The sequence below is a fragment of the Vulpes lagopus genome, chromosome 21 (assembly GCF_018345385.1).
Source record: "Vulpes lagopus strain Blue_001 chromosome 21, ASM1834538v1, whole genome shotgun sequence".
Classification (NCBI taxonomy): Eukaryota; Metazoa; Chordata; class Mammalia; order Carnivora; family Canidae; genus Vulpes; species Vulpes lagopus.
Window position 1 is genome coordinate 20,884,099 of NC_054844.1, and position 25,642 is coordinate 20,909,740.

The 25,642-nt window shown below is 33.8% G+C and overlaps 1 protein-coding gene across 17 annotated transcripts in view; it reads right to left on the reverse strand.

The window, feature by feature from the left end:
* Positions 1-1,739: 1,739 nt before the first annotated feature.
* Positions 1,740-25,642, reverse strand: part of C2CD5 (C2 calcium dependent domain containing 5) — a 98,901-nt gene continuing 74,998 nt past the window's right edge. For 5 of the 17 annotated variants that reach the window (XM_041736047.1, XM_041736043.1, XM_041736045.1 and 2 more), the window contains 12 exons: positions 24,197-24,337; positions 22,202-22,265; positions 21,321-21,382; positions 21,013-21,111; positions 20,417-20,506; positions 19,866-19,953; positions 18,818-18,904; positions 9,594-9,644; positions 8,601-8,702; positions 7,074-7,264; positions 3,681-3,827; positions 1,740-3,062 (listed from right to left, as the gene is read on the reverse strand). In XM_041736047.1, coding sequence (XP_041591981.1) covers positions 2,931-3,062; positions 3,681-3,827; positions 7,074-7,264; positions 8,601-8,702; positions 9,594-9,644; positions 18,818-18,904; positions 19,866-19,953; positions 20,417-20,506; positions 21,013-21,111; positions 21,321-21,382; positions 22,202-22,265; positions 24,197-24,337 — 1,254 coding nt within the window. In that variant the 3' untranslated portion in view covers positions 1,740-2,930. The remainder of the gene's footprint in view (positions 3,063-3,680; positions 3,828-7,073; positions 7,265-8,600; positions 8,703-9,593; positions 9,645-18,817; positions 18,905-19,865; positions 19,954-20,416; positions 20,507-21,012; positions 21,112-21,320; positions 21,383-22,201; positions 22,266-24,196; positions 24,338-25,642) is intronic. The other 12 variants (XM_041736049.1, XM_041736046.1, XM_041736057.1 and 9 more) reach the window with 4 other exon arrangements.

Here is a 25,642-nt window from a genome sequence, read left to right on the forward strand (position 1 = left end):
TTTTTTTCATGTGTGTGCATGTGTGTGTGACAGAAATGTTCTCTTATGTGATGGGGATGTTCTTTACCTTGGTTACACAGCTGAACCTATTGGTTATAGCCCCATGAGCTGTACACTTAATTTTACTGAATGTAAATAACTGCTTAGTAGATTATTAATAGAAATATGAAAAAGCTTGTTAGCAATCCAATACTTGTATCATTGTCATACAAAAGGCAGAGGAACTGGAATCCATATGTTAATGGGTTAGGGAAGAGGAGGTAGAGGACATGGGGCAGTGCAGGTAGCAAATCTAACATTGGTTAAGTTGTATAGTTTACCTTCGGAGCAGCTAGCAAATTAAAGAGATAGATACAGGCAACTATATTGGCCTCAGTCTTTCCAAAAGAGTAAGTCACAGCCTATCTGTTCAAAATTATCATTTTGAGAGAATCCACACAAAACAGCAGCAGCTCTTGGGGTATAGGGCAACGTTAGCTTTTCTGGAAGGAGCCCATCTTGGCATGAGCTGATTAAGCTTCAAAGGTAGAGACCATGAGCAAATAGCCCATGTGAGCAGAGAGCAAGCCTGAGTAGTTAAGGAAACTCTAGTTTTTCTAGAAATCAGCCCAGGCCTTTGTTGAGCATACAATTGTTCATACCAACTGGAGCTAATGCCACCCAGCTACTTTAAGAATTAGTAATAATGTTTGAAGTGCCTGGGTGGCTGTTGGTTTTAGGTATCTGACTTTGGCTCAGGTCATGATCTCAGGGCCTTGGGATGGAGCCCCCTGTCGAGCCCCACCTTGAACCCCCGCATTGCATCAAACCCCCAGTTGGGCTCCACTCTCAGCAGGGAGTCTGCCGGTCTCTCTCCCTTTGCCCCTCCCCCTGCTTGTGTACACGTATGTGCTTGCTCTTTCTCAAATAAATAAATAAAATCTTTAAAAAAGAATTAGTAATAATGTTTATCTCTATGCATAGGATATGGCACAAAGTTAAGTACTCAATTAGTGATATAGTAGTATTCCCCTGCCTAGAAAGAACTCTAAAACATATTCAGCAATGTTAGATGAATGAATGGATGGATAAAATTGGAACAGTCAATTCCAATGAACTGTGTATTTTTCTGAACTCAATTTAAATATTATTTCCTTTTGGAAGCTACCTTCATCCCAAGCTACACACATTTTCTTACTTAATAGTGTAGTTTCAAAGCCAGATTGCCTCTACTTGAATCTTGACTCTATTTATTGTGTCTCTGGGCAAATCAAACTCTCTATTCAGCTTCCTCACCTATAAAATAGGGCTTAACTATAATATCTACCTCTACCCCACAGGATTTCCGTAAAGATTAAAAGTATTAATACAAAAATATATTTTTTACGCTGCCTGGCATAGAGTAAGCATTCAGGAAACATTAACAATTGTTACTGTGTGTGTGTGTGTGTGTGTGTACCACATTTTACAAATTATTTACTTGTGTAGCCACTGAAAATAAGCTCCATGATCATAGGAACTTTGGTGTGTTTTGTTCACTGCCTAAAACTGTGCCCTCAGATCTAGTAGGCATTCAGTGGTTGCTGAATGTGAATACCTACCTATCAAAGACAATGGAAGTGCAACAAGAATTACAGTAGAAGCTAACTGAATGAATGTTTGGTAACTAAAGAAATGAATAGAGATGATCATATGGAAAGTGATTTCAGACTTCCAGCAGTACTACACTACACAAATGAGGCAAACGAAACTTAGGAATATTCCAGTTTATAAACTTTTTATTTAAAAAATAAAATTATAAACAAAATACAGAAAAATATTGACACCTGTGATAACAAGGAAATGACTCCTAATCTTTTGGGTAGTTTATTATCCTGAAAGAGCAAAATCATGAGTTTTATAAAGAAATTTTATTGTGCAAAGGAGGAATGTACATTTTAAGTTTCATTTATAATAGGTATTTGGCATTGACAAAAAAAGTATTTGTATGTATACATTCAACATTTTGCAGCATATTTACATTCAAGTTACATTTCCAAATTCTATGCCAAATATAATCTAACTCACCATCAAAAATCCCTAAGATATAATTCTGTTTATTTGGTAGGAGTGCAATATGATTCTATTAGAAATAATTTTATGCTCCTACTAGGTCAATTGTACTTAGCTACTTTGACCAAATTCACTGACCTTTTCTTTCCAGTGCAAGCCAAGCTTATTTTAGACAAATTAAACACTAACAAAATTTGGCCAGTTACAAAGTTATATAGTTAATTTTCTTCTCCCTCCTTACATTAAAAAAACTTTCAAAGGAAGGACATGGGCTCTAATAAATTACTTCTTCTTTTACAGTAGTTAGGGCATAGTATGGATACAAGTTGCAGAATTTTAACTTCTTTTTAAAAGATGGCTGAAGCACTCTTCCCTTTTGGTTACCAAATTCCGAATTCAGTTGTTATCAAAATAAAACTTGTTAGGAAGCCCACATAGTGTTCTCAAAACTTTTTGCCATTTTTTCCCCACATATTCCTCAAATCAGATTATTTACTCATTGACAATTTGGAAAATTTCTTGCTTACTTTCTTTCAATTACACTAGGATAGCTATTACAGTTTCTTGATAATCTTACCATTTGTGTTTCAAAGTATGATTTAATTAAAGTCAACATAAATTACAAATAGCTTCCATCTACAGTTCTCTGAGAAATCTATCTGAACTTAGTGAAGGGTCAAGATTCCATGGGACCTGACCAGGCTTGGCAAACAGAAAAGATTTGAAAATTCCCATGCCTCCAAGAGATCCCAGATAAATCAAATCTACTCATAATATACCAATTTCTTCTTAATTATCTCAAATTAAGTTCATCTTTAAAAGTCCAGTAAGATAATTAAAGACAAAACAATGGAGACAGATGAATTTCATTTACTTGAGCTCTTTCTTTCTAATTTACTTCAGGTTGTAACTTCTCCTCCAGTACATGATGGCTGGCAGTTGGCAGTAGGCTGCTGAGTTGACACCACTTCTAATTCGGATTCACGAACAAAAACCACTGCATCACCACTTACATTTATAAGACACTGTGCCTAGACAAACAATAGGACATGTTCAAGCACCAACTCAACAATCTGCTCATAATTTTCTATTGTTTAAGGAGCAGTGCTACATAGTTGAAAAAGATAGACAACCCAGGAGAAAAATGAACAAAGGAAAAGAAGGCAACTCACAGGAAAGGACACTCATACAATCCCATTGATATAATTACATTTTCCAAAAGAAACGTTAACAATTCGAAGTCAGTTAATATGAAGAATACTGGTAAAAGAAATTTCTCCTAAAATTAATCCTAAACAACAATCCTTTGCCCCTACTAACAGAATTATTTATTGGGAATAATAATTGGAATGTACTCTTCACCAGTATACCAGTTAGAACTGGACAGATAACAGTCCAAACTAAAGGGTGCTTTTCACAGTAACTTAGGAGCAAAAGTTTTATAGGTACTTAAGAATACTCAGGATATGAAACCAGCATCTGATCTACATATGACCATTAATATATTCGTTAAAACATGTTTTAAGCACCTAGAAAAAGTTCTAAAGAACAATTCTCTTTGGTGGGGGATAGGGAGAGAGTGGTAGATGGGAAAGCCATGGAGGGAAATCCTCAGGTTCCCCCAAAAGAAGTTTTTAACTACAACTCACCTGGTTTTTATTTGGATTCTCCATGAAGACACACTGCTTCATTATGTAGGAGACAACAGCATTCCCTCCTAATGCAGCAACATGAGCTCTCACCATTGCAAACACTTCAGCAATAAAAGCGTGGAGAAAACCACTGACTCCTCCTTCCTGGAAAATAATATGCAAGAAAATCAAACTATGTATATAAAATGCCAAGTAATTTATATTAAAACATCTTAAACGATCTTAATATAATGGATGATTGTTTTAATTTCATTTTAATTTGTTGCATGAATGAACAAACCTTTACTGAACACATGTCTGTGATGGGGATTTTTTTTTTTTGTTAAGATTTATTTACTTATTTATTCATGAGAGACAAAGAGAGAGAGGCAGAGATATAGGCAGAAGGAGAAACAGGCTCCACGCACGGAGCCTGATGTGGGACTCAATCCCAGAACTCCAGGATCACACCCTGAGCCAAAGGCAGACACTTAACCGCTGACCCACCCAGACATCCCTGTGACGGCGATTAATATCCTACAATACAGATGATGAAACCGAAGTCAGAAATGTGTCATTTGCCCATGACTAGCTAGGACCATGTAGCTACCAAAAAATGGCACAGCAGGAATTCAAACTGTTTCTCCATCTTCAACATTTCCATCAAATCATTCCCCTCACTCACAGAAATTGATGGTAAATATAAATAATAAAACTTGTCTGCTCTCCTTATCTCCCATTCTGAAGCATATTCCAGGTACAATTGCCTTTGTATCCATCTCTCAAACATATCAAGCACTTTTCCTGCCTCAGGGTCATTATGCATGCTGGTCCAGAAGGCTCCTCACCCAATTTTCCACCAGGATAACTTACTCAATTACGCAGGTCCCTGTTTATATGTAACTTCCTCAGAAAAACCTTCTCTAACTATCAGATCTAAATTCAGTTTCCCTATCATACTCTCTGATAGCCTCTGTGGTATTTCTTTGTATTACTTACTAACACTAGTAATTATACATTAGTTCTATGATTATTTGCTTAATGCTCACCACACCCCAGTTCCACTACCCTGTAAATTCCAACAGGTCAGAGACTGCTGCCTGTTTTGCTCATAATTATATGCTAACACCTAGTTCAACAGGTGCACACACTGAGTATCCCACACATCTTTTTCAGGGAATGAAATCCAGTAGTTTAGGGAATGTTTTCAGTGTTCAAAAATAAAACAGAAACTGAAGTCTAGCTGAGAGCTTAAAAAGCTTTACAACCTAAGTTTTCCATGAATTCTACTGGAGGTTATTTACAATCTAGGAAGAAATTTCCAACTTTAAATTGGAAGTTAAGGGCAAAATTTAGTATATGTGCTGCAGAAGTGAGCACACAAGGGCAAAATTTAATGCACTGTTAGAAAACACATTTGACCAGATCATACCTTTCTAAAAAAGCCCGAGGATCCTACATATAGATCCTACACATAAAGGCAGCTCTCTTTGTAATTAAGGAATTGAGGTATTTCAGCTTACTTCCAACTCAGTCATAGCTCAGTACATGTTTTTTTTTTTTTTTTTACATATCTGTCTTCCTCCTGCCTTTTAAATCTCAGAATTCTGATAACAGAGTAACAGAGACTACAGAAGTGTAATTCTTAAAAGATTACATAATTGAAAGCAAATAACGTATCAAGCAGTGAATAAATTTGGGATATTATGCCATACAGTTACTATTACAAAATCTCTGTTGAAGGGAAATGTACTATGAAGTAACATTTTGGGATATGGCTGCATAAGCAGTAGAGGAGGCACTTAGGATATACAATATTATGGACTAAAATAATGCAATATCCATGTACTACTCGGAGCAATTGGAAAATTAATTCACCAATCTATCTAGCTTCTCACGCCCAACTTTCTTGGTCAAACTTAAATGGGCTCAAAAGTGTTACCTATTTTAATTCTACATTAAAAAGGGTTTTGAGAATATATTAATAGTGTCTTTTCCATTTCAATACAATTAGAATATGATTTAAAAACTAATTTATCATAAAGGAAACATCTATCAATCAGTCTGCCAGAAGTTACTGCCTCATTTACACCAAAGTACTTATGTCTATTCTGCCGGGCACTGTGCCAGGTACAGGATGGTGAGCATGACATTAAAAAATTGTACGAGGATCCCTGGGTGGCTCAGTGGTTTAGCGTCGCCTTCAGCCCAGGGCGTGATCCTGGAGACCTGGGATCAAGTCCCACATAGGGCTCCCTGCACGGAGCCTGCTTCTCCCTCTGCCTGTGTCTCTGCCTCTCTCTCTCTCTTTCTCTTTCTGTGTCTCTCATGAATAAACAAATAAAATCTTTAAAAATAAGTAATAAATGTATGTATGTATTTATGTATGAGGGCTGGGGGAACCTGGGTGGCTTAGTCGGTTAAGTGCCTGACTCTTGATCTCTGCTCAGGTCTTGTTCTTGGCGTTGCAAGTTCAAGCCCTGTGTTGGGCTCCATGCTAGGCCCAACTTAAAAAAAAAAAAAGTACAAAGGCTATTATTTATAAGGAAGTGTAGAAACACTGATGGTGAAACAATGGGGAAAAAAGCATAATTAAGTCATCTTTATAATGCATACACTTAAAAAAGAGTTTTTTAACTGAAGAGTTTATTGAGTTTCATACATATTCAATAAAAAATTTCCCTATTCACAATATTAATTTGCTCTAGCCTTATTTCATAACCTAAGATACATGTAAATAAAATTTTCTTCTTGAGTTTAAATTCCTTTGTAATAAAATATATAAAAGGCTGACTTTAATTCTTAAATTTGACCACATCAAAATATTGTAACTACTGTTACCCAGGGTAAGGTAAGAATTTGAATAAATGGTTTCACATGTACTTTTGGAGGGATGTGGAATAAAATGAGCAGTTGCATTCTTTTTCAGGGGAAGCAAATAATAGAGATAAACCATTCCCATAGACATCCATCTATAATATAGACCCCATGATTTCTAAATGCAAATCCTTAAAAACTGTTATTTAAATATATCTGGCAAGTAACTTACTTGAGAAAACTAAGCTGTTCTTTCAGGCTGTTTCAGTATATGTGTTGCCAAAGCAAGCACTTTCAGGCTGTTTTAAATCTCTAATCAAACATGGATCAATTTACTTATTTTATTTATCACCTGATAAGGATCTGGGATTTCTAATAATAAATGAAATTAAAGCCAACATAACTCTTGTGATAATACTGTGTGCTATATGAAATTTAGTTAAGTCTAATCCAGAATCAATCTATACAGGTTATTGAAAAAACAAAAACAAAAAAAGTGTGTGTGCACTTTGGCAAAAAATAACAATCTGAAATTTACTTTTTTTACTAATGTTTTCAATCAGAAAATTCACAAAAACAATGTCCTAAAATTACCTCACGAAGAGAAGTGGTTTCCCGAATAAAAAACATGTTAATTATCCCAAGATATTTAGTTATTTTTGCTCCAGGAATGAAAGAAAGAGGTGTCATCTTAACAACTCCAACTGTAGAATTTGCACAAGGTGGAGCTGAACGGTTCCGGAAATTTCCTTCACCCATAGGACTTGCTTTTTCAACTGTCACAGCTAAATTTGGAGAAAGAAGAAAAAACATCAAGATCAGGTGTTGGTAACTTAATTATTCCCTAAGGTTTCCAAATAAGTGGTGACAACATTCAGCTGTCTGTGAGGCTAAGCCATGTCATGAAAGTAAAGAAATTATCATGCACTGCATGCAATTAAAAAGAGAGGGAAAGAAAAACTTAAGTAGAAATGCTGGAATGGAATTCTTTTGGAAGAAAAATGGCATTCCTGCAAAAGAAAATGTTGATGCGGTGTAGCTACACACACAATGATTGTTATAAAGTGAAGACAAAGAAAAAGCGGTAGAGCATTAAAAATTATCTGCTGTAGGAACAAATTATTACAAAGAGAGTGTGAAAGTTGTTATATTTCCCAGTGCAGTTTTTTCCATCTTTTGCAGACGACTTCTTCATTGTCAACTTGTAGATAAACCTTACGTTAACTAGTTGTAATAGGTTTTTTTCTCCAAAACTTTCTCATCAAACTCATAATTTTAAAAACTTAAATGACCTTGGCTGTTTAAAAGTTGACTGCTTATAAAATAACATGAATAATAATAGCTACGACTTAACAAGTAACTACCATAAGCCAGATATATATATATGTATGTATATATATATGTATATGTATCTAATCCTTACAACAACCCAGCAACATAGGTATTATTATCCCCATTTTACACATGAGGAAACTGTGGCTCAGAGAAGTTAAATAACTTGACCAAGGTCACACAGCTATTAAAATGACACTTCTAGGATCCCAAACCAGATCTGGCTGGTTCCATATCCTGTGATCTTTCCTTTAAAAGATCCTTTCCTTCCTTTTTAATGGAAATTCTTTTCACTCAAATACATGGACTCAAAGTCTACCGAAACACATGGAGTATAAAGAACACGTAGTAATGATCCAGATTCTAGCAGTGCGATAAGAGTTAACTCCTTTTAATTCAGAAATACCTCATTCTTTTAGCCCTCTGGATATCACTCTTAGTAAACTAACACATGCCATCTACAACATATTAGCTTGGATCCTGGGAGAGTATCTCTTCAGTAAGAGAGCTCATTTCCTTCCATTAGAAGGATATAATATCTATTTATACACTTTGAAGAATATTTTCACAAAAAAGTAAAATTTTGAAACACAACTGTACAGTTAAAAATGAACAAATCACAAAGCTCTTCAATAACTTTTGCTAAGTGACCACAAGAGTCTGCAGCTTTCACACTCCATCATGTGACTGATTGGCAATGTTATTACTGGGTAGTAAGGTCTAGCCTTCACCACTGGGAAATCAGGGATATGCTTCTCAGATCATAATGTGGTAGAAACATCCGCCTACTTGTCTTAATTGATCCGCGCCTTATGGTCTGAGCTTTCAGTTTAATGAGCTCTATCCAGCTGCTGCATCTGTCTGCAAAGGAACTGTAATCAACTGACGTTGCTGAAAACACAGACAGAAAACAAAAGAAAAAACAAAGAAAAAATATGGATGACGTCTCTTACTCGTCATAACACTCCTTCTGATGATGTAATTTAACTGTAACTTAGAAAAAGAATGGTCCTTTTCAAGTCAGATATGAGAGACAGTAAAGAGTCAAGCTTTAGACACTGATTTGTCCAAAACCAAGTTCTCAATTAGCTGGCTGAGCGTTTTTGGTAATGTCATAGTTGTGTGGTCTCTTAGGGGAAATGGAAGCAAGGCCTAATAGAAATATCAGTGAAAGGACCATATACTGCTTTAACTAACTTTATTTCCCATTTTTTTTAACTTTACAATGTTGTAACTGTCTATATTTTAGGACTTTAATTTATAATCCAAACTTTGTGAATAATTCTCTTCCCTACTTTTACTCTAAAATAAAAAAAATAATGTGAATCAAATGCTGAATAATACATTTTAAAAATCACTAATTGATTTATCCTTTATTAAAACACATTCTTTCTACCATCAGTAACAGGAAAGCCAAAGGGTCACTGGCCAATATTCTGTTTTCACATCTGATTTTGGCAACAAAGCTTCTGATGACATTGACTGGGAAGGCAGGTGGGAGTCTAACAAGTTATCCTTTTTAAAAAAAAGTCTTTTACCACTACTGAGCTAAAAAATAATGTTAAAGCACTAAAATTTTATTTTTAGAAACAGGGAAACTATTAAAATGCTAAAAATGTTATTAGTTTAATTAATATTTTTAAAGACACATTCTAACTACAATAAAGCCATATTTTGGTGTCTATTCCACTGTCCAGTGCATTTCTCCAATGTCTGTATGTTTATGCACCACACTAGAATTACACACCTTTGGTGACTATTTGCTTAATTAGACAAACTCACCTCTCTGTGCAGCTGGTATACCTGAGTTAGAACTTGCACTCTCCAGGTGTTCTAATAAGACAATATGAACAACATTAGCTTGAATGCTAAGTACAAGCCAGTATCTCTTCTTTGCTGTTTGTCAATACCTCTATTAGCCAGATGAATACAAGGAAATATTTAGGGCTTCATTATAAAAGCAAACCAAATAGAAGTATTTAGGTTTTTATGCAGTTTCTACCAATATATGAAAGCTAGCTCAGTTAATAAATATCATGCCCAGGAAGATTACTTGTTACTGTAACATAAAGAGTTTAGGAAACATTATAGACATAAGAAAATATAGACATAGTAACAAATGTTAGTAGGATGAAAGCAGGGTGAGAAAACTGAGCAGAGAAAAGCATCAATGTATTAGGAAGAAAATCTGAAATGAAACATGGAGGGAAATGTTTGTTGGGGTGGGGGAGGGAAGAGCCAATAAGATTAAAAATTACAGACCAGGCAATGACCTGTCTCACAAATAAACACAAACTGCTTACTAGCCATAACCTTTCCCCTCACCACCAAACCCCTCATTCAAGGACTTCACTATCAACAGCTCCATCTGGTGGCATCAAGACATCACAGAACTAAAAAGTGATGTACCCCACAGAACAAAACTAGATCCCAAACTGGAAATCACTCCCTTTCCAGTAACCTCATAAAAGGAACATCCAGAATTTTCCTTGGTATTTTGTATTTTTATTATTGCTATTTAAGGTATTGTACAAATTTAAACAGCACCATAACAAAAACTTTCATAATCTATTTGTAAAGTTCTGACTCTACCTACATTACCATACTTGAATTTTGATTCAAAAATTTTATAACTGAAAAAATAGTGTTGCCATGTTAGAAATAACTCCTAAAAAACACTGAGGGTGATTTCGGTCATCCAGTTTTCTTAGAAATTTATAAATTAAGTAAATACATATTTTTATCTGTTTAATGTGTTAATCTTTAGGTAATATTCTTAAGTTAATAAACATTACACCTTTTTAAGATAAGACTTATACAGGTTTCTGCTAACTAGGTGCAACTGGATGCAATGTTCCATACTCTCTCTTCTTCCCATTTTTATAATGCAACTGACCACTAGGTAATACTGGAAAGTGTATAGTGACTGGCATTCCTCTTATACCACAAGGCAGGGTTCACAAAATGACTATAAGGATACCATGCTGTGGCTGTGCCCTGACTGCCCTCAGACTGTAGGTCTGGGCAAGAAAAAGTCCTCCCTGATTCAGGATCTTGAGGAGCTTTAGAAGCCCAGAAGGAGACAGAACCTACAGGAAGGAGACCAGAACAGAACTGACATTCAGAAGCTTACCACATCTCTAAGGACAGCTAGTCCAGCACTGAAAAAGGCTGTAGTGCAGAAGCTGGGACAACAAATGCCTACCCTAAGCTTACAGATGCCAGGAAAGTCCCAGGGCTCTATGTCCTATGCAGTACAGACTTGGGGAGTGTAGACTTACAGAAAATATAGTTGGCATTAGGAATTCTGTGCAAGTTTTTACAAGGGGAATGGGGGAAAAAAAGCTTTTAAAAAGTGAAAATTACTAAAATGAAATTTACCTTCTATAACTCAGTATTATGTGGGTAATATGAAACTTCCTAGTAGCAACTGTATATAATTTAATGACAATAGTTCATAAGAAGAGCTTAAACATGTAAAAAGTATCTGTTCTCATCTCTAAATAGCAAGTGAAAAAAAAATAAAGGTATACAATGATCTGTAAAATATGTTTTTTTAAAAAAGAAAAAACAGTATATTTGCAAAGAACTGACAATAAAGCTGGTTGAGGGTAGCTGCCTCTTAGAAAGTAAAATGAATGGAGAAGGGAGCTTGATTTTGGACTATATAATTTTTTTAAGATTTGAATTCTTCACTGTGTACATTTATTACTCCCCACCTCCCAAAAAAATTTTTTTACAAAGGGTGGAGGGGGAGAAAAGCTAGGGAAAATGGCTTTTTCCTGCCTCCACATATGAATGTATCTGAATTAAAATCTGGAAAAAAAAAAAAGTGTAAATTGCAGCTGTTCTTTTTTTTTTTTTTAAGATTTTATTTATTTATTTACAAGAGACACAGTGAGAGAGGCAGAGACACAGGCAGAGGGAGAAGCAGCCCCTCCACGGGGAGCCCAATGTGGGACTGGATCCTGGATCCCAGGATCACACCTTGAGCCGGAGGCAGATGCTCAACCACTGAAGCACCCAGGTATCCCAAATTGCAGCTATTTTTAAGGGATAGGTTAAAGATGATGATTTTTTTATCTCACTTAAAAGGAGCAGGTTCATCCGACATGTTTGCTACGATCTTAACATTTCTCTCAGAGAAAAGGCCCAAGATGAGATGGTCCTGGGAACAGATGAACACCAACACCTCAAATGTTTGAATACCTCAGATATCTAATGACCTCAGATTCTCAGTCACTCTGCCATTCCAATTAGTTTGGCTTCCAAGGTAACAGGCTTTTCAAAAGGGAAGGGACTGCAAGTATTAGCTGCCTGGGTCATTGGTAAACTAGCAATTATGGTGAAAAAAGAAATAAACCCATATGCAATCTCTAAGTCAAAACTTAAAAAAAAAGAACATATTTCATATTCAGGATTAGAAGTCTTATTAAAATCTTTTGGGCTTTGTTAAGGAGTTAATGTTCATTGTCAGCCATTCGTATATCTATGTTGAAGAGTTTGAGACAAACACTTATATTAGGTTCCCCCATTCTACATGCAGAAAGTCTCAATCAAGCCACACAGCAACCTACTTCTTTTACAATTTCCTTTCCCACTGGATACAAGAAAATGATTATTTTTCCTTCATTAAGAAGTTACCAATAAGTGATAACCCTGTTATCCACAAAAGAACAACCATAGAAAGTCAGCAAGGCAAACAAAACAGAAGGTTCTATTATTCTCTTAGTACATTCTAACAATATTTAACAAGTCCTGTTGGTGTGGGAAGGGGGGACTAACCTAGGTTAAAAGCAGTTGAGAGGAAATGAGTGTATTGATGACAAAAAAAAAAAAAAAAATGTGGTAAGGATTCTTCCTCCCTCAATTATACATGCTCCAATGCCTCTGATGTTTGAGACTACTCCATTCTCCTAAATAACTTGTCATAACCATTCAGCTGTCTATGATAAAGCTCTATACAGATTACTAACTCCTCTGACAACTTACTCACTTTATATCATCATAATTTACAGATCTCCTTTGCTCTGAAAAATTTAAAAAATATCTGAGATAATCTTACCTGGTTATCTTAAGAAAAGTACTAAAACTAAAAAAAAAAAGTTCCTGAAACCTCTCAAGATTCTCTGGCAGATTAAAATATATGCAATCTGGAGTGCCTGGCTGGCTCAGTTGGTATAGCATGCAACTCTTAATCTTGGGGTTGTGAGTTTAAACTCCACGATGTGCAAACCTGCTTAAAAGAAACTATATGCAATCTGAAGTCTTTAAAAATGTATGATTTAGCTATTTAAACATTCTGATTTTTTTTTTAAACTTTTTAAAAAAGATTTGTTTTATTTGGGGGGGGGGGCATGCACAGGTGCAGTGCAGGGGTGGTGGAAGGGGACAGGCAGGGAAAGAATTCCAAGCAGATTCCCCACTGGGCACAGAGCCCAACGTGGGGCTTGACCTCACTACCCTGAGATCATGACCTGAGCCCAAACCAAGAGTTAGACACTTAACCCACTGAGCCACCCAGGCACCCCTAAACATTGTTTTTAGTTATTATGGTAAAAATTTGGTTTTATGTCTCTTTAGGCATTTCCATCAATATATAATGTACTGATTAGCTATGTCCTATAACTATAAAATCTTGCTTAATGATAGAGTTAAATTATGTGTATAAGCATTCTGTATAAACCCTGTCCATAATGGTATTCAAATATTGGTGGACTGATAATGAAATTGCCATATTACAGCTAAAAATCATTAAAGCACAGAGAAAAATATAAATAGCTTCAATTTGGATGGTCCACTAAGGGAAAAAACTCAACTTCCCTCACAATTCATACATTAGATGACAAAGACAATGTGCTTCTCTATTTGGGTCATTAAAGCTTCCAACTTTAAAGGTGTATGACAAAGACAATGTGCTTCTCTATTTGGGTCATTAAAGCTTCCAACTTTAAAGGTGTACAATAGCCTAAACCACTTGTCTTCTTCAATCCCCATCTTGTTTTCTTGCCTGTTTCTAGGCATCCACTTCTCTCTCTCCTATCCTTTAGGTCTTCTCTTCCAAATAAGGCCATTTTTGCCAGTAACCCAATTCAGTTTTCTTTGCTGCTTACTCCCTCTTCCTCAGACTCTGGATTTCACTGAACTCAAGTTGCCTTGAAGAGGCAAAGATTCCTTATCCCTACTTCTCCATCAATTCTCTTTCCTTCCTTCTCTCCCATGTCTGGGTTGAGTTCCTCATACATTTTCCCCTCCTTAATTTCTATTTCCCTTCAATATCCTTCCCCTCAGTGTCTCTCTCCTTTCAGGACCTCCTACTAATTGTTGGGGCCATTGATAACATGGCATTTTTATTTTGCCATTTGGTCATAGTGACAAAATACATTTTAAATTTTTTTTTTTATTTATTTTTTTATTTATGATAGTCACACAGAGAGAGAGAGAGGCAGAGACACAGGCAGAGGGAGAAGCAGGCTCCATGCAGGGAGCCCGACGTGGGACCCGATCCCGGGTCTCCAGGATCACGCCCCGGGCCAAAGGCAGGTGCCAAACCGCTGCGCCGCCCAGGGACCCCCAAAATACATTTTAAAGGGAGAGAAAAAACAGACATGCAATGAATTGTTAATATATAAAGATGCTTTTAGTTAGTGCAAAGAATTATATAACAGTTTTAAGAATTTAGAACCATTCATTGGCAAGATAAAACAAAAGCTAACTTTTTTAGTTTTTATAGATTTATATTTCTAATCACTCATTTAAAATAATGGAAGGCAAGTCACTAAATTTAAAAAAAATCAAACTATCTTTTTAGAATCAAATTTGGCTTAACAAAAAAATAACCCTTACAGCCTCAATAAAAAATAAAGATAAAAAAAGTTCAAATGTGAATACCTAATTATGGAGTACAATGTATTGAGGGTTTTATTTTTATACTGAAATCCAGAATTTGATCTTTACTTGTCACATTAATCAGCAGCTGCTTAGTGGAAAGTGTACTCCTGCCAGTCTATAGTTTATGCCATTGAACATGAAGCTACCACCCCAGCATAAAGCAAAATGAAAGCAGGAACAAGGTAGGTATAAAAGACCTTTCTTCATATGGTTTTATCCAACAGTATATAAAATCTAAATTAAACCTTTTTAAAGGCTTAAACTCTCAGAATTTTAATGAAAACTATTATCCTATTATAGATTAAACTTATAAAGTACTTGATATATATTTCTAGTGGCATATAATTCACACACATTTGTCTAAGATCCTAAGACCCGCAGTATGGTACCTGAGATTTAGGTCTTTAGACATATATCAAAAATAATATGCTAACCTATAAAAGAGCTACATGCATAAAATTTTTGAGATTAACTATAGTCTATAAAACCTTTTTTTTAACTTTTCACCCAGATTATTATCACTCAGATTCTCCATTTTTACTGTATTTGTTCTATCATTTTATAACATTTTTAAAGTTTCTTAAAACCATTTCAGAGTAAAGTAGTATTCAGAAAACTATACATATTGATGGGAAAAAAACACGAGAGTGATATAAAAAATTTGTTATACCATCCTTTTTCTCATCTTACAGCCCCATATAAGTATTTTTACATTGATGCCACATCATCTGTATTCCTCATAGTATTCATCAAAAAATTTTTATGATGTTCACATGATAATTTCCTGGAAGAAATCACTCAGGCTCAGCACCTTTTAATATTTCAAATCAGAAAAATCAAGATACCTAGAACAAGGTAACGAAACCAGCCATGAATTTGAGACATACATCAAACTATTTTGTTACCTTGAGAAACAAAACAAAATATAACAAAAGATGAAAGGAAAAAAATTGAACATGGATGGACAATTCAGGCCCAGGCTTACTCTACACAGTGAATTAGGATACATGTAATTGAAGCATCTTTTCTTCATGTAATAGTCACTCATTTTCAGTAACTTAAAAAGATAAGGAAAGGTTTATCTACAAGTTAAAAGATGGAAGTATTAATAAATATACTGTGCATAGCTCTTGAAACTACTCTGCCAACATAAAAGAAATAAAAAATTTTTAATCACCGTGTTTATAGTAAGAACATGAAAAAAAATTAGGATACAAAGTTTTCAGAATTAAAAAAAAAAGGATAAAGCTCCATCAGCTTAGTTAACTGACCTAACAAAACTATAAAAACTATATATTTATTTGCTTATCAGTATTAGTAGTTGGCTTTTAAGCCCTTTATGGTTGCATATAAGTAGAGAAATTTTTTGAGCATTTATTCCTAGTACTCTTACCTTCCTCTCTTGCCTGTTACATCTAAATCGCTACGCTTAACTTTTATCATATATGTCTATTCTCTATTTAAAACCTTCTTTCATGTTAAAATGCTCAATCACTAAATTCACGTATTACACTCTATTACATCCTTCAGACCTTTGTCAAAACCCATCCTATCCTCAAATCTTTCAAAATAATTTGTGGTAACTTTTTCAAGTATATTTAGTATAGCCCATGTCCTCCTGAAAAGATTTGAGAAAGCAAAGACAATAAATCAGCATGCAACATAAGCTATAATTTACACAACTATTTATAGAAAAGGTACAAGTAAATCCTTTAGTGTTTACTGATTATTTTAAAACATAATGTTCAAGGAAAAGCACATAGGTTTTGTAGTTAAGTACTTCGCATATAAAGTTTTCTATATATTAGTATTGGATGTAATGCTCTTGAAGATGATCATGATGGCAGCATGATATGATTCAGTGGTTTTCAAACTTTTTGAAACTCTCTCTTACAACAAAAATCACATATAGAAAATCAGTAAGTAAAAGCCTACTGAATCAAAGCTGCTCCAGCTCAGCGGTAGGGGTTCCAGAGACCTATCCTCTCACTCTCCCTACCCTCTTTTCCCTCCCTACCTTGTAGAAGGCCTGAGGCATCTCTGAACAAACTCCATGGTTTGGGGAAGCAGAGTTTAAAAATTACTGGCTTAACAGATGTGAAGAAATTTGGAAATTTTTAATTTAACTTAAACATTAGCTTTTGATTTTGATTCATTAGCTTTTGACTTGTTTTTAATAATAGAAACACATTAATTATTGAAGAACCATAAATTATAGAAACCCAAGGAATCAGAGAACTTTAAAGGATAGAGAGAATCTTAATCTTTTCACATTTTACAGATGAGGGACTGAGGTTTATTGGTTTATTAGAGGATAATTGGCCTAAGTTCTCACATTATCAGCAGCAAAACTGGGATGAGAATTGAGGTCTACTAATTTTATTACTCCACCTTCTGGTCCCTCTTCATACTATAAAATAAACTGCAATATTTTAAGTACTGTTCAGATATGACTTACTCTACTCAAATTCTTCTTTTGTTGTTCTTCAGTTCAGAGTATCATTTGTACAAAATAGACTAATGACCTCAACAAGCACTAATTTTAATTACCTTTGAAAACATTTTGAAAGCTACTGCAGAAACTGCAAGGTATAGATATAGATATGACAAATTTACAGAATTTAAATCCAATCTTCTGCAGAAATCACTAATGATTAACAAGGTAAAACTGAGCTAACAGAGACCCTATCTCCATAAATATATATACCCATAGATTAGCAACTGATCAAATCTTTTTAGTGTTTAGATTTTTGGTTTGGGTTCCCCCTCCACACCCCACCCGTACCACTGCAGGGTAAGGAGAAATGAAATGACACCTAAAAGTAATTTGGAACTAACCCTGTGTTAAATACAAGTTTCTGTATTAAAGTAGGTGTTTTTTAAAAAAATTGTCTGAAAAAAATAAAGAAATTCTGTCTGGTCAGTTCAAGGAAAATTCTTCATAGTTCTTTTTGTTCTAGAAGCTATATTTAATTTATAAAGCTGAACTCAGATTATCTTTGGATTTGATGTTTCATCTCTATTCTTTCAACATAGGAGTTGAACTATGCTAAAATTCCCTATGGAGTTCTAAATTAGAAAATTTAATTTAGATAAAAAAAACAAAGAGAATCATAATCACCATGTTATGAAGTTCAGAATCTGAAAGTAGCTTATCTTTTCATCTTTAAACGATGAGACAAGATCTATTTATCTACATAGATAAACAAGCCTTGCCCTGATTTAGTAACGACTCTGTTCACATACATGCAATGTGAATATAAAACTATTCTATACTAATTTGGTAGCAGATAAACTGATAAGTACAAATCACAAAAAAATATCCCTGTGTTATTAAACTGTAATAATTAGAAAAGCCAATTTGGTTTGAAATTACAAATAACATTTCTCAGAATAAAAAATTTACAAAAAAACACAAGCTGCATGTATTCTATATATAATGCTATGAAATAAGATACAGTAATTCTGAAAAATCTTATAATAAAAATTGCCCTGAAATCAGAAGAGAAATAGAAAATACTACCCCTCATTTTTCTCCAAAGACTGTATAGATCTAAGTAGACTTATTGCCATTAAGAGACTATCATTTTGCATTTGAAAATATGCCAGTATCTTTAAGCACATAATAATGCTCCTCCACAGTAACCAAGACACTCAAAAGAGAGCTCATCCCTTTCTCACTTGTAGTACCCCACCCAAATTCCTCCACATTTCTTCTGAAGAAAATCAGTATTTTGTCATCTATGAAAATCTAACAATTTTTGTAAAGATTCGATTGTGGCTGGATAAAAACTTACCAGATATAATATAAATATCAATATATCACATGTGAATAGTCACTCTGGGAAATTCAGATCTCTGAAAATAAAACTTTACTACATTTGAAGTATAAGAATGGAACATCACATGAAATATTACCTTAATAATTTATGATGAGATTACTTGAGAAATTAAAATAAGAGGAATATTACTCTCTCCCCTTTATGAACATGAAGAAACAAACAATGAGGGAATGAAGAATAAACCTTCATCTAAAGATTAAGACTGCCTATAATGAAGAAGTAAAAGGAACTAGGAAATAGGATTTGTGTTTGCATTTCCCTCACTTAACCAACCTTTAGCTGGTGGAAAAGGATGAGAAGGAAGTGAATCTGAACAGAGCTCCAGTGGAAACTGCAGAAGTTCTTCATTATCTGTAGAGGCTTGAGAGGCAAGAAAAATACTAGTTATTTAGTAATGATCTAGTATCAATTTTTTAAAAGTAAGAATCTGGGTTGAAATATATCTATTTCACCCACTCCAATGTTTCTGATTATTTTCTTCCTGACTTCTCCCATGGAGACCCTTCACCTGTACAATGTTGAGACATGCTATCTTCCCTGATAGGATTGTTTTTTGAGATTTAGAAAAAAATACTAAGTATAAATCTCTTAGCACAATGCCTTGCAAATAATAACTAAATAATAATAATAACTCAATAACTATTATTATTCTATTCTTTCTACCATACTAGTTCAATGATACTTAAATCAGTTATTTTCTACCTTCTTTGATAAATATCTGAACACAGTCATTTAACATATCTCTATTTGACATTAATTCAATGTTTTACATGTAGAATGTAATCACTATAAAAATTTAGACTAATCATGAATATTTTATTTAGCTGGTAAGTCCTTAAATTTTAGAAAGCATACTATCTCCCTTCTCCTTTTTTTCAGAATACATAAGCGGTTTTTAATAATTTGAGTTTCTTTGGAATATATTAAGAATGTTACTTCCTAGATTTTACTGGAAAAAGCACAACTCTGAGGACCTGTCCTAAGAAAAATACATGATGCTTACTACATCAATTATGTTCTCAGATGTCTTGAGGACCTCTCCAGAGACCTCAGGAAAAAAAACCTCTAAATTACTGCAGAATATGCTATAACCTAAGTCTAAAAAATAACAGCATTCTCTATGTAAACAAACACCAAACACCTATTTGTGAAGAATACCAAGTCAAACATTCTTATTCACAAAGTTATCTTGACAAAAGATAAACAGAAAAAGTGACAGTATTGCTTCTTCAAGAAACAAGTCACTTATTTAATCTACTTTTTTCACTGAACTATAAATGTAGACAAACATAAACTATGCTCCCATCCATCACAGGTTTACCTCTTTGCAATGACTTTTCAACATGTGTTTTTGTGGTCTGCAAAGCCTGATTTTTGTCAAAAGTTATTGCAACTGCTGTGACTGTGACCTAGAATTACAGAAACAATATTAGCAAAACAATCGTCACCAAAATAAGTTTCTCACAAATCTTCTTCAGTACAATGGAACAATTTATACTAACTGGCTAATTCACTTTTGCTGGTTAAGATTCTCAACCAGAATTACAGATAACCTCAGATACTTAGACTGCATTTGAGTCTGACATATATACTAAACCCAGATATTCCAGAAAGAGCTCAAGTACCTTCTCTAAAATATGGGGATTGAAGAAATCCCATGTAAGTACACATCCTATTGTATATGTGCTAGAAATATAATTCTACCTTCGGATAATTAGAGTTTAGAAAAATAAAATATACATGATCTGATTTATTCTAATATATTTGTTTAAAAATATTTTGAAGTAAAATGTTTTATTCAATTATGGCAGATTTATAATATTAAAACAAATCAGAAAAGCTAGAAATCTTAATAAGTTGAATCTTAATTACCTGTATTAATTCATCTTCAGGCAGAGATACTGTAAAATTTACATGGCAAAGGCAGCAGGGGATCATAGACCGCAGTTTAAAATACAGGCTCTACATAACAGAAAATATGAGTAATATCACTTCTTTGAATTTAAAAATTTTTTAAAAATGGATTTTTCACTGTACATTATATCAGGCAAAAGGAAAGTTTAAGACAAAGCTGGTCCACTTCTATTTTGTATATTCTTACATTTTAAATATTTAAGCAGATAATAAGATTTAATCAGCTTTATCGATGTCATAAAATATAAGAAAAATGGTTTTTCTAAATTTACAAATATACAATAGATTTCTATGAAGCTTAAAATTAAAAAATATATATATATGAAGCTTAAAATTATAAAATAACTTAAAATATATATTTTTTTATAGTGTGGCATATTAAGATGGCAACTTTAGCATTTTACCAGTTGAGAGAGTTAAGATTAACATAATATATAAGTAAAAATCATTCAGCTCACACTTGTGTAAGATATTCAAGACAATATACTTTTCTTTTTTAATTTCATAATTCTTAGGAGTTTTAACTAAAATATAGTTAGTCAAAAGGTTCCTACCTTGAGCAAATTTTCACAGAGATCATTAAAGTTCTTATTAAGGGCTTGATTAGTCAGGTTAAGGCTGCTTAATCGGATTACTCTTACTGATGTGAACATCTAAATATGGGGAGATATAATAGCATGTCATTTTATTATTTTAACTATAACAGTTGATAAAACTGCCAAATAATTAATAATAATAAATAATGTGATATGAAAAAGGCTAACATTTTAGTTGCAATAAAGAGGTCAAAGAGAAAACATATTAAGAAGGAACTTGCTAAAATCACATACATTGTATTTATTTAAAATTATGAAAGGTTTACCTGTATTTCAGATGTCCAGTTATTTATACCGGGCATAATTTCTGTATTACAACTATAAAAGCCTGTCAAAATAAATCATAGTTAAACTATATAATATTTCATCTACTTTTATGTTGAAACATAACATTTTTCACTTATTACATAGAATTCTAACTATAAAATCCATTTATTCTTTTTTCTAAAACATTATTACCTTCAGTAAACTTTAGAATATCTTAATAAATTATCAGTTTGGTTTCTTTTCCTTTTTTTTTTTTTTTTTTAATGTATGAACATAAAAGGATTAAAAATCAATTAAGCTAAGAGAACCTGGGTGGCTCAAGTTAGTTAAACGTCCTCAAGTCAGTTAAGCCTCTTGATTTCAGCTCTGGTCATGATCTCAGGGTTCTGGGATCAAACCCCATGGGCTCTTTGCTCAGCAGGGGGTCTGCTGGAGATTCTCTCCCTCTCTCCTTGCCCCTTCCCTGCTCACACAAGTGATCGCTCTTTCTCTCTCTCAAATAAAAAAATAATCGTAAAAAAAAAAATCTAGTTCCCCTTTTTTAAAAAAAAATATTAGTTTTTAGTAATCTCTCCACCCAACATGAGGCTGGAAATTATAATCCTGAGATCAAGAGTCACATGCTCTACTGACTGAGCCAGTTAGGAGCCCCCTCAGTTCACCTAAGTCCTAACATAAATATTTTTAAACTATGGTTCTAGCTTTGGGGCAGCAAAGTAAATAACAGGATGTGACGCTGATAAAGCCTTTAAAATAAAGTACTTTACTTATTTTTTATTTTTTTAAAATAAAGTACTTTAAATAAAGTATTTTAAAATAAATTCAGAACTGATGAACTAAGATATATAAAACTAGTCTCATCCCAATTTTTTCTGTTCACCTGAAGGAGGAGGAACATCAGTAAGCAGAGAATGTACGTCTTCCATAGCATCAGTGTCATCAATCTGAAAATAAAAAGATTAGAGCTATTACATAAGTACTAAATGTATAATAATTTCAAATTATTAAAAAAAATCATTGTTTTTATTATTTACTAAATAAATAGAAATATAAGAGTCAAGAAAAAGTGGAGCCATTATTCCCTAAATGAAAATTCAAAACTTGAAAAAAAAATTCTAATCTCTGTAAATTTCTCCACAGTAATTATAAATACTTCTAAGTAAATATTTCACATTATAAGTATATTCAGGTAAAAAGAGAGCCTTTTCTCAAGCCTTTATGAGGACATCTTTCAAAAGGCTTACAAAGATACCATAAGCAATTATTATCTCTACCTGTATAAGTTAATAAAGAGAAATTTTAAGAAAAAAAGATCTTTTGACTTAAATACAAAAATGCTTTAAAACTGAATTACATAGGGATAAATTTAAAGGTACATCTAAAAAGAAGTAAGTGCAACTCCTACTCTTCTTACACCATAATATTCCATTGCAAATAACTATGTCTAGTTATTTATTATCCAACTAGACATATACTGAGATTCATCAGTACATCGTGGGTCTGAAGGACTCACACTTCAACCCTTGAGACTTTAAGAACTATTTTTAACGTTACTTTAGCTACAGTCATGGCCATACCTCAATCCACTATTCCCCAAAACATTCCACACCCAAATCCAACTACAATGTTCTGCCTGTCTGTTCCATCTCTTACTGAATCTGCACTTTGTTCTCAGCTTTCCACACAGATCTGAAGCACTTTTGTTCTCTACTTAGTCAGGATCCAAGACCATAAAGATCAGTTATGCTCTAGAATGCTGGAAAATTTGTTAGACAGATTCCGGGGCTCTACATTGAAATTTCATTCACTAAGTGTGAAGTAAGGGCCCCAGAATTTGCATTTCTTATAAGACTCCAGATACTGCTGCTGCTATAGGCAGTCACAGCACCCTTTGAGTAGCATTACTGCAAACAAGACCCTGGAATTTTTTACCTCCTCAGTCCAACATATTCTTTTACCAACCTCCATTTTGTTTTTCATTCTCAGATTGTAGAAAAATAGGAGAAATAGGCACATACTCATACAGTTTGAGTTTTCTACAAATTAACACTCTCACCTGTTAATTAAGCCTTGTGCATCTCCCGTGGCTAACATCCTGATCACATTCATGGACACTATTCTAGATTCTTCAAACTTCCAATCCCATCTCAATACAATTTTACCATCAGCTTCCTGCTTTACTAATATAAAGGCATCTGATTTTTTTTCTCTCAACTGGCACCTTACCAGAACATTTCCGAGTATCCTCATTTGTTTTCCTTTCCTTCAATACCAAAGGAAGATCATCTATCTCTTTCAAAGCTAACTATTTACAGGGGAGGGCAGAGGGAGTAGATTTGTGAGGTAGGAGACTCCATATATCTTCTGTGCCACATGCATTCTCCAGGAAAGTTGTGAGTGTATTTTTATAATGAAAGTTCAACTATACCTTCTGAATTCAGTAAGAAAACACTGCTCAGCATTTGGAGTGCTATGATACCACATGTAAAAGGATATGATTATACTAACATGTTATAAGACATGAAGCAAGTAGATGTAATAAGTGAAAGAAAAGCATTTTAATTTCTTAAATTCTTTCAAGTTTACAAAAGCTCTAAGAATTTAGCATTATTTTTTTAGTTTAGCATTGTTTGAATTTTATTTCAACCCACACATTAATTTTTCCAGAGCCACCTGAATTATTGTATCTGGTATTGATCAAAAAATATTACTATGTTCTAATATTTTCAAATTTGCTATAATTTCTATAATAAAATTTCTTTATATATTTATAACAGTTGTAATGATACAAAATCATATCACATCAATTTAGGATCTGACTGTAAAAATGTGCATCTTCCAAAAACTTGAAGAAATTAGTCTAATGTAGTATTACCTCCAAAACAAAAGCATCTTTTTTCCCATGTGAAAGGTCCAACTCTGTAACTTCATCAGAGCTTTCTGACTGAGATCTTAAAAGTCTTGAGCGTTGTCTAGGTTCTGGAATGGGTGATCCTATAATCTCTTCTGATACCTCCTAAAAGAAATACAATTGCTTTATATCATATAAAACTGTCTTTTTCAGTTTTGGGGTTATTTTGTAAACTGCAGGGTTTTTTTCCTTTTTATGGAAGTATAATGGACATATAACGTATTAATTTCAGATATACAACATGATTCAATACTTGTATGCTTCAGTTTGGTTTTAAATATTTTTATTAATAGATAAATATCTGTAAAGAATAAAGTCTAAATATATTCACAGCCTATATTTAATTATAACTTTTATGACTAATTATCTTTTTGTAGAGTACGTGGATATTTCCTTCTATCAATAATAGCAGTCTTGATACACTAATTGATAAACACATAGAGATGTGTCACAGACACAGCAAGGCAATACTGACATCTAGTGTACAGAAAAGACATAACAAGTAGGGAATTGGCAGTCCTTCCAGCTCAGAAAGTATTTTCAACTCAGCCTTTAAAAGACCAAACAGCCCAGAAATAATAAAAAAAAATGTAGTCCAGGGACATCTGGGTAGCTCAGCGGCTCAGGTCATTGATCCTGGGATCTGGGATCGAGTCCCACATTGGGCTCCCTACATGGAGCCTGCTTCTCTCTCTCTGCCTGTGTCTCTGCCTCTCTCTCTGTGTCTCTCATGAATAATAAAATATTTTTTTAAAAATGTAGTCCAAAAAAAAAAAAAATGTAGTCCCCAAGGGGCACATCAGTGGCTCAGTGGTTGAATGTCTGCCTTCAGCTCAGGTCGAGATCCTGGGGTCCTGGGATTGAGTCCTGCACTGTGCTGCCTGCAGGGAGTCTGCTTCTCCTTCCGCCTATGTCTCTGCCTCTCTGTCTCTCATAAATAAAAATAAAAAATAATAATAATAAATAAAAAATAAAATGAATAAAAGTAGTCCCCGAAAAGGATTCTTTTTTTTTTTTTTTCCCGAAAAGGATTCTAACCTTATATCTTTTCTTACCCAGTGGCAATTTTTCAAAGCTCCACATGATAAAATGAGGAATAAGATAAACGTGTGCATGTACACATTAATACATATATTATGCAGATATTTGCTATGCAACTTACTAAGCTAAACAAACTTTGGTAGCTACAATGATGATCTTTTTGAGGATGTAACCCTATATGGGTTTGCAAGCTTTTACCTATTACATAGCCAAAGATCAAAGCTAACTAGAGATTCTAAGTATCTGTTGGCTACAAGGACTATCAGGAGAATGTGACTATGTGAGCACAAATGCAAAAAGGCCTACACTATTGTTGGCATAACAGAGCTGTTTCTAAATAACAAGGAACCTAAAATTTTTTCAAGAATG